The following is a 9,977-nucleotide window of genomic DNA, read 5'->3' as shown; positions in this document are numbered from 1 at the left end:
TTAGTATAAATGCAGCTGGACCCTCCGGTGCAAACAGCAGGTGAGAATCATACCGCAGATCTGCCGGGTGGAAAGAGCAGAGAGACAGAGCAGTCAGAGCCCGCGAGCGTGCCGGCCAAGGGTGCCCTGGAGCTGGGCTTCCACCCCAAGCGCCCCCTGGGGACCTGATCAGGGGCAGATTCTGACTCAGGGGGGGGTCCGGGGCCTGGGACTCTGCATTTCTAACAAGCTCCCACATGATGCTGGGGGTGGAGGTGGGGACCACTTTGAGAACCACACCCAAGAGCGGTATTTCTCGCACTTGAACGGTCCTTGTTAGCTGCAGATTGCAATTCTGTGGCCTGGGTGAGGGCCTGCACGTCGAACCACCTTCCCGTCCACACGGCGGCTCTGTGGTCCCAGATCTTCTCTGGAGATGGCCTGGTTTTATTAGATTACGGACAGTGACCGCCACTCCCTTGTTGCTGCCTGAAGCCGTCTTTCCTGAGGAAAGTCTGTCTACATCTTGCTGCTCTCAGATACCAGAGAAAAACAAGGCCCCGGAGTCGATTCTCTGGCTGATGTGCAGGAGGGGAAACTGAAGCCCTGAGTGGAGGACCCAGGACCGTCAGCAGCTCATCTTGTAAATCAGCTGAGGACGCGGCACCAACCCCAGGCCCGGGGAGCCTGCCTGCCAGCGCCTCTGTCCCACCTCCGAGCTGCCCGGAGCCGGGCAGGGCTGGGCAGTCGCCTCCCACGTCTCACTTGCCCATCTCTAAACGCAGAGGATGAGGACCTTTGTCCCGCACCCTGTCCTTTGTTTGCTTCTTCCTCTTCCTCTCTCCTCCCTCGCGCGCGAGGACGCACTGAGAACGTGGAGGTGAGGCCGTGCCAGGCCAAGGAGGCCCAGGGCTGGGACGGTGGCCCTGATGAAGGTGGCGCCGCTGGCTTCCGGCTCCCGGCCCGCAGGCGGGGACACTGGGAGGGCAGCCCATGGCTGTGCCGTGGACAGGGGTCCAGGTGGGTTCCCCAAACACAGGGAACAGTACCCCACCTTTCCCAGCGGCTGCCGCTGACCTGGTCTTTCCAGGGTACCTCCGGATGCACATGGAGGAGGACAGGCTGATGAGGACGGCGTGGGGCTGGCAGACCCTAGTTTCTCTTTGAGAGACTCAGGAGGGAGCAGAGGTCGAGCCCTTCTGTGCCCCCTTCCTCCCTCCCCTCTCTCCCCACGCGGGAGTTTCACCCCCTGGGAACACAGCTTTCAGCTTTCAGGCTTGGTGCTAAGAGCAGCACTAATCCACCTCTGGGATTCAGAGCCATGGGCTCAAAGGTGGCTTAAGAGGTTTTCTCATCTCCCGCTGGCTTTAAGCGGGTGGCTGTCACAGTCATTCCAGCCAGGTGGCGTGCAGGCCCTCTGCCCTGTCCCACCTCATGGTTTGATGACTTGTCCTGGGGGATCATCTTGTCAGGGGGAGGCCAGATGGGGGCAGCTGGACCAGCACAGACTCATGGCTGCGTCCCCTACGGCACACCTCTCACGCCGGGGAGGGCCCGGAGGGCTGAGCGTCCAGCAGGTGCACTCTGTACATGACATGTGTCCCCAGGGTGCCCCCGGGGAAGGCATGGCGAGGTGGACGTCAGCGTGTGTCCAAACACACACACACACACACACACACACACACACACACACACACCCCACCCTGATGCATGCAGAGGGGCAGATGATGTGCTCATCAACACGTGGGCTCATGTACACACACATGTATACAAACACACACGTGCACATGCACACCTACACACACACCACTTTGATGCATGCAGAGGGACCAAGGATGTGCACACCAATGTGTGCGCATGTGCACACACATTCACACATGCATGCACGCACGGACGCGCACACACACCACCCTGATGCATGCAGATGGGGAATGGGCTCAAACTATCCAGTCCCTGAGGGACCCCCAGTGTCCCGTTCCTGACAGAGGACATGGGGGACTCAGCACAGATGGCTGTGAGCAGAGAACACACAGGCCGAGGGGGCTGCAGGAGCAGGAGATGGCAGAGGGTGGGCTGGACAGGCTGCTGGGCTCAGCCTGTGTGGGGCACGGGTGAGAGGTGCCCTCTCCTGGCAGCCTGCCTGGAGGCGGTGTTTGCTGCGTGCGGGCTTTTTAACAGGGAGGCCGGCATGCTTTTAGCCTCTTGTGAGGTTTTTGGGATGGCAGCCGGCTGTCATTACAAGCATCAAGGATGGGCCAGGGAGGTCCAAGAAGCCGTTCCCATAAGATCTTTCAGTTCCCCTTTAAATGACCTGCAGACCACAATCTCGCTGTCCTGTAGGTTTCTGGGCTCAGGTTTCCATCCTATGTTGTGGGAATGTCAGGGTGGGAGTGGGTTAGCTTCTGTCTGGGGGTCTGTGACCTTGGGTTCAGTCATAACCTCTGAGCCCCAAGTTCCCCTCTATCAATAGGAAAACCTCCATACCGTTCACAGGTCCAGAGGCTTCCCAGTGAGATTCTTTGAAACTCAGTATGACAAGACCAACACCACGGCACCCAGCCCCTTCTGCACCCTGAGCCTGTGAGAGGCTCCCCAGGGCCCTCAGGATAAACCTCCCGCACCCCCCAGCCAGCCAGGGCTTTGCACGTGTAGTCCCCTCACCCTGGCATGCTTCCCCCTTCTGCTTCTGTCAAACTCCTTCAAGGCTTAATTATATATCACTTCCTCCAGGAAGCCTTCCCTGACTGCCCATGATGGTTCAGGCCTCCTATGTGCTCCCCAAACCCCAGGGCTCACACTGTGACTGTGTGTGGCTCCTGTATTCTGTGTGTCTCCTCCCCTTGAGTGAGAGCCCCTAGGAGAGGGGACCACATGCTGCTGGCTGGTGTGGCCTGGCACTGGGCAGGGCGCCTGGTACACAGCAGCTCCCGCTACAAAGTTGACAAAGACCTCTCGCCCTCCCCCTCCTCTGCCCACCCTGCCCCTGAGAGGGAGGCTCCCGGATTCTGTGTGTGACGAGGACGGTCGGAAAAGGGGCTGAGCCACTATGTCCTTTTTAGATAGAAGCTTCCTGGCCAGAATATGCTGGCAATTAGCTTCCAAAGTAACCTCAGCGTGGACAGCCTCCAAAGTGCACCCACAGAAGGGGACGCGAGGGTGGAGCTGGGTCCTGGCCTGGTGCCCCAGATGTATGTGAATAGGTGGGGCCATGTTCTCAGCCCCGAGCACACACGTGAATCACCTGGAGGGATTTAAAAAACACCCGTGCACAGGTCTCACCCCAGACCAACAGCCAGGATGTGTGGGGATGGGGCCTGAGCAGTGGTAGTTTTTAAACCTGATTCTACTGTGTGTCCAGGGTTGACACACCTGCCTAGAGAATCTTCGAGTTTTTCCGGGACTACAAGCCTACGATTTGGGGCACCTTGCGGGTCTGGAAATCCAGTGTATGGAGCCACACAAGATGGGAGGGTGGAGGGGTCCTGCCAGCTCTTGCTGAAAGCGACAGGTGCACCCCCAGAATGCACAGCCTGGCAGGTGCGGGACCTCTGTCCTTCAGTGTCCCCACCAGCCCCCAACCGCTGTCCCAACCTACAGCCAGGAGCGCTCTGCAATCTTCAGGGACGCTGCTGGTGGGCTCCAGTTCTTTAAAAGTTCTCCAGTCGGGCTCCCTGTAAATTCCCCTTCCTGTTTCTGTCTGTCCTCTGGCCCCTGCCTCCCCTGCAGGACTGTCTTGGGGGTTAAGGACCGTGAGGGTGCGGTCCTGTCCCCCAGCTCCTGATCTCTCCCACTGCTGACTTCCAGGCCCCCGGGACTCCTTCTCACGTTTCTCCTCCTGGCTGCAGGCTGGACCCACCAGGGAGCTTTACAAGCACACTGCTGCCCGGCTGCCAGCCCCAGATGGCGTTATTTAATTGTTCTGGGGTGCAGCCCAGGCCTGGGGCGTTTTATAGCTTGCCAGGTGACCTCCACGTGCAGCCCTCAGAGGCTCCAGGAGGCTCGTCCCCCTCTTGCATCCTGGCCATCCAGCCTGCCAGCATCTCTGCAGGCAGACCAGTGCCTGGTCCACACGCCCTGGAAGCACATGCGATGTCTGGCTGGAATCAGGTTTGCTACGTTCGTCGTTTGTCGTTGTTTCCTGCTTGGTCTTTAGAGTATTCAGGAGACATCTACCTAACGTCCCAAGAAGCGGCAGCACCTCCGTCTCACTGAGGCGGGAGCCTTCCCAGAAAGTCGGAAAATCGCGGGAGGCCAAATGCTTCCTGAGGGCTCTCACGCCAGGCTCGTCTCCCGACTCCTGCTTCCTTCCATCGGATCAGCTCTGGCTTCATGCTGAATAACTGGGCTCCTGTGCAAGATTTCCAGGATGAGAGATCGCTGCTGCTTAAAGAAGGCTTGCAAGCATCAGACTCCTCCATTTTTCAGGTAAAGAAACTGAGGCTCGGGAGGGAGGGTGGCTCCCCCAGATCACACAGAAGAGGGGGCTCCGTCTACCACGGGGGCCCTCTGACTCCAGGCAAGACTTCCCCCTGTTCCTGAGGACAGGGGGGCATGACATCTTGGCCTTGTATCACCAGGGCCTGGGGGTCTCCGAAGCGCCAGGCTGGGCGGGTGTGGGGAAGGTGCTAGGTGCCTGGTGGAGGATGGCAGCCCCGGGGGCTGGCCTGGTTTGAGCCCCTCCTCGAGGCTGGGTGGTAGCTCCAGAGCCAGCCGGCAGGGGGCGCTGGAGCCCGAGGCTCGGCCGCCGCAGCGGAACGGACGGAGAAAATGGGCCGGGGATGGGGACCCAGCGGTGGCCCGGTGGCACTCTCTCCGGGGCATGAGCACAGTCCCGCAGGGCGCTGTGGAGGATGAGCCGCCCTTGGTGGGGGTCAACGGGGGGCTGCGGGCACCTGCCCTCGACCTGGTGACCCGGCCTCCTCAGCGTTACTCCTACAGCTGGACGTGTCCCACCCTGACCTCAGGCTCAGCGGTCAGCCCGCTCCCTGCCCTTGGCCTCAATGCTTCATCTTCAGCTTCAGGCTTTTGAGAACAGAGGTCAGGAGGAAACGGACGGAGAGTGCGGCCCAGGTCCGGTCAGCGTCCGCAGAGCAGGCCCCCAACACCTGAAGTCGGCAACAGGTGTCCGGGAGGCTGGGGAGAGTAGGAGCCGCAGTGCAGAGCATCCGTCCCCCGGCTCCGGCTTGCGGCTCCCCGGGGGTCAGCGCACCGGGCGGAAGGCCTGCCTGGGCGGGTGCGAAAGGGCCGTGTGAGTGCCCCCCACGTGCCGCCCCCGGCTCGCTGCGCCTGCACCTGAGTGTGGGTGAGGGGGGCAGGCTGGTCTGGCCAGGAGACAACTCGGCTCTTTTGAGAGACGCTGTGCCCACGTAGAAACGATGAAATGGTGGTGGGTACCATTTTCTGAGTGTCTGCTGTCTGCTCAGCGATGGGCCGAGTGACGTATGTGCACGATGCCCATCCCCTCTAGTCACCCATCAGCTCCTTTTTACAAATGAGGAACTGAGGCTGCACCCGCAACTAGACTCCTGGGTGGTGGCCAGGGGAGGGGTGTGGAGTGGTGAAACGGAGCAAAAGGCATCGCTCATCCTCAGAGCACAGAGCTGGGTGTACATACCTCCAGGGGCACGCACACGTGCATCACACACACGCACACACAGAGGAATGAGCGCGTGTCCATGCATGAGAATATACACACATGCACAGCACGCCTAAACACATATGTGCATCCGGCCCCGACCGCGTACACCCAGGTGCATGCAGACACACCCATGGACCCACTCGGACCACAGCAGGCTGTGCACACACACCCCTGCGTGCACACACAGAGTGCATGCACATACCTGAGCCCACACTCCCACTCCTCCCAGGTCTCTGTGCCTGACAAGTTCAAGGTGGCCCCAAGGCCCAGGTATTTTCCTTCATGTTTTCTGGGGAAGAGAGTGAACTTGGCTGCAGAGGCAAGAGGAGGGGGTGCGGGAGGAGGGGGCAGGCAGGGCAAGGGTGGGCAGAGGGCCAGGATCTGCGACCTCAGCTAGCGAGAGAGGGCTTCAGAGTTCCAGACACCGCCCCCCGCCCCCGAATCCCTGCTCCAGCTCACCTGCAGGCAGGCCACCCCGATGCCCACCGCCCCCATGAGAAGCAGGTGGTCGGCCAGGAACTGCTCCAGCTTGGTGATGCAGCCTCCCTGGAACGTAGTAAGGCAGGTCACACACCCCTTGGCCCAGAAGTGGGTAAGGTTGGGGAGGGAGGGCTGGCTGGGGGGCTACGCCCACCCAGCTCAGGGAGGCCAGACACTTAAAGGGCCGGGTTCAGCCTTTCAAGTGCCCGTGGGCTTCTCACGTGGCCCAGGGGCGTGCCACGATGTCCCGGAATCTCCCAGGAGCGGCTGCCGCCCCCAGGCTTCGTGGGGACCTTGGAAGGCCCACCGCCGTCTCGTGGCTGGTGAGTGAGTATGATCTCCACCCGGCCCATCTCGAGCCTTTCCGGGCCCCGCCCCCCTGCCCCTGCAGGACGGGGACTTACCTCCACCTTGTAGATGTTGGAGGGGTGTGCCCGCTGGCCGCAGCGTGCCACCACGGTCTTACAGCAGCTGTCGGGCACCCGGCGGCCCTCGGCCTCTGGAGACAGGATGTACGTGCTGTGCTGCCAGTCGGCTGAGCTGTTGCTTCCGCAGCACCTGAACTGGAGCAAGAGACGGGGCTGGAGGTGAGAACCCGCCCGGGGTGGGGGGGTGGGGGTCCTCCAGCCCCTCGCTTACGGGGCCGCAGGACAGTCTTCAGACCTTAATCCAATCCCTCTTTGCTGCCGAGATTTCTTCCCTTCCCCTCTTTTGAGCGGGAGGCTGGCTCTGCGGGGCCCTTCTCATCGGGTGGGTGGAGAGCCGGTGGCAGGAACACGGATCACCACCTTTTTTATTCACCCACGTCCTTTAAGGAGATTGCGCTGGGTGTCCCTGGGGCAGGGAGGGTCTGGGAGAAGATGTGGGGAGATGGATGCCAGCGGGTCCCCCAGGGAGTGGGGCTGTGTACCACTGAGTGCAGGCCCAGGGCAGCACCAAACCACCAGGGGGTGCTTTCCTGATCATCCAGGGAGGTAGGACACCCCACCACTGGCACAGGGTCGCAGCCTTCCCAGAGGCTCAGATGCCCCCCCATCCAGGCCTCGAAGCCTCAGATCCCCTAGACCTGCAGGACACAGAGGTGTCCCAGAGGCCACACACAGCCAGCTCAGTGCCGAGCAGAGGGGCTGGCGTGAGTGCTGAACAAGACCAGGGTCTTCCACACGGCTCCGGGGCGTGGGGAGCGCCAGCCCGGGCCTCAGGGGAGCCGGACAGCTGGACACGGTTTATTTCCTGCACCCCGAGTTGGGGACTGAGACTCAAGTCCCTGTAGGGGACACAGAACACGGCTGTTGTGAGGCTCTCTGGTGTGCGGGGTGGAGGGACACTTAGTCCAGTTAACAAGCATTTATTAGGCACCTGCTCTGTGCCAGGAGTGAAGCTAGGCCCTGGGCCTGAACTTGAGTAAGAAGCTCGTGGCTTTCCCAAGCTTGTCACTGACTATCGCTTAGTAGGAGGGACAGAGGTGCTCACGTGGGCAAAGGGCCAAGGAGGCCCCGCGGGGCAGCAGAGGAGCCCGAGGACCAGGCCGAAGGGAACAGCATGGACAGCAGGGAACAGCATGGCGTGTGCTGGGAATCCCGCGGGACTGTCCTCGTGTGCCACCTGCACAGGTCGCGTAGCCCCCCTGGCTTCAGTTTTGCCCCCTGTAACATGGGGATGGCCAGGTACCTCCAAGAGGGCTGCTGTGAGGCCTGAAAGCGGCGGGTCACGTAAAGCACTTGGCCACGAGCCCAGTACAGAGGAGGCAGTTAGCGAGGGGCCCCCTGTGGTCACCGTACGTGCGTGAACACAGGCCCGTGGTGCGGCCCGGAGCCCAGACGCTGCCTCTCAGGCCTCAGTGTCCTTAGGCCCAAGATGCAGGCCGGGCCCAGTGTCCCTCAGGTCCCTGTGAGGGTGCTTTAGGTGTTCCTGGCATGTGTGGGAACCCAAGTCCACGTGCTCTGGTGCCCGCGGGGCAGCACTGCAGAGCTGGCTCCCTCTGCTTAGACTGTGCCCTCCTGTCCTCTCCCCGAGGCAAGCCCAGCTGGCCTCCCCGGCCCTGCTCTCCGTGTCAGGGTCCCCCAGCCTCACCTGGACCGCAGTGGCCTGTGGGGTGTCGGGCTTCCTGAGAGAGGCCCCAGGGCAGCGACCGGCACACTTCCTATGTGGGAGGCCTGCCAAGTGCAGACGGAGCTGGACGGGGCTGCCCAGCCGGGTGTGTGTGCACCTTGGGGACAGGGCTGCCCTTCGCCACTACGTTGGAGGACAAGAGAGCCCCCGGGAGCTGGGCCAGTCTTGGGGAAACGGGGCAGGTGCCTCCCCCTGCTAAACTAAGACACAGCCAGAGCTCAGGGTCCCCCAGCTTCTTCCCCCTCTACTTGCCTGGGGTCCCGGCAAAAAGGCCACGGCCCCAGGTCCAGGGTGGGACTGCAGACGCAGGATGGCACAGAGCCCACAGGGTGAGGGTGGCATGGGTGGCAGGGAGCAGGGGCACCAGGGCAGGTGGGGAGCATTGTCTCAAATTCTCCAACACGGAACCCCCAAGATTCCAAGCTGCACCATCCAACAGAGTTTTCTGGAACGTGGAAATGCCCTGTACCTGTGCTGTCCACCTTGGTGGTCACTAGACGCGTGTGGCCACTGGGCAGTGAGATGTGGTGAGTGTGACCGAGGGGCTGAGGTTTACGTTTAGGTGTAAGGAGCCACGTGTGGCCAGTGGCTGCCGTATCGGTCTGAGGTCCACTTGCCCCCCCCCCACCTCTGGCAGGACTGTGGGCCTCACTGCGGGGATCTGCTGAGCCCCTTCTTGGAAAGGAGAGACCACTTTTCTGTGCCCCTAGTTCTGCCCGATGGCTTGCAACTGGGAAATTCTTACAGCGGCTTTGCTGAGATACCGCTGCCTGTCACAGTTCACTCTTCTGGGGCCTCAGCCGAATCCTGGTACCGCCAGCTTCCTGCCCACCAGGCACCCAGAGGGGAGGGCAGAAGAGGAGGAAAGAAAGAACCAGGATTCCGGAAGTACTTTCGCGGTGGGAGGGACTTCTACCTCTGGGCGCAGTTAATGCTCCCACGCCCTATGAGGCTCAGAGAAGCTGAGTGACTGGCCCAGGGTCACACAGACGGGAGGGGACAGAGTCAGGTTGGGAACCCATGTCTGCGTGGCCTTCAGGCCCGCAGGGCAGGTGCTTACGTCCTGCTGTAGACGGTCTACGGAGGCCGTGATCTCCGCAGCGCCGGGCTGCCTGTAGTTCTGGGCCAGGGTCCGGGTCAAGTGCTGCCTCAGCTCCTCGCTCAGCTAAGGACGGTGGAGAGGGAAGGTACGTCAGCAGAACCACCCACGGACCCGCCCCCACTACTCTAGAGCTCCTTGAACTTGAATGTTGCTATGGCCGAGGCCTCCCACACAGTGAACTGGGACCCCGGGCGGGAGGCGGCGTCCCTAGAGATGGTGTTGCGAAGGCTGGGGACCTGCGTTAGGTGGAGTGTGATGGGCAGAGCTGGGAGACAGGTGGGGCCCCAGAGCTCAAGGCTGGTGGGGGCACGGGTGAGGCTAGGCACCGGGTGCCTTTAAATACAGTCGTCCCTCGGTACCTGGGGGGTGGTTCCAGGACTAGCATGGATCTTCTGCGGATGCTCAAGTCCCCTGTATATAATAAGATGGCGCAGTGTTTGCATATAATCTATGCGCATCCTTCTGTATACTTTGAGTCACCTCTAGATTACTGATAATACCTAATGCAATGTAAACGCTGCGTAAATAGTTGTAAATACAATGTAAATGCTACGTAAATAGTTGTGCACAGTGCTTTCACTGCCGCTGTGGGCCGGGGTTCAATGCCTGGTCAGGGAACTAAGATCCCGCAAGCCACGCAGGACAGCCCCCCTCCCACCACCCCCG

At 61.3% G+C, this 9,977-nt stretch overlaps 1 protein-coding gene across 1 annotated transcript in view; it reads right to left on the bottom strand.

Annotated features, from left to right (window-relative positions):
- TSPAN11 (tetraspanin 11) overlaps nt 1-9,977 on the bottom strand; it is a 65,041-nt gene continuing 55,064 nt past the window's right edge. Inside the window, 4 exon segments of the mRNA XM_007469515.1 lie at nt 1-60; nt 6,077-6,163; nt 6,502-6,660; nt 9,270-9,374. Of these exon segments, the coding sequence (XP_007469577.1) occupies nt 1-60; nt 6,077-6,163; nt 6,502-6,660; nt 9,270-9,374 (411 nt within the window).

Source organism: Lipotes vexillifer, unplaced genomic scaffold, assembly GCF_000442215.2.
Source record: "Lipotes vexillifer unplaced genomic scaffold, Lipotes_vexillifer_v1.1 scaffold395, whole genome shotgun sequence".
Classification (NCBI taxonomy): domain Eukaryota; kingdom Metazoa; phylum Chordata; class Mammalia; order Artiodactyla; family Lipotidae; genus Lipotes; species Lipotes vexillifer.
Note: the sequence above shows the minus strand (reverse complement) of the source record. Positions and strands in the feature narration are given on the sequence as shown.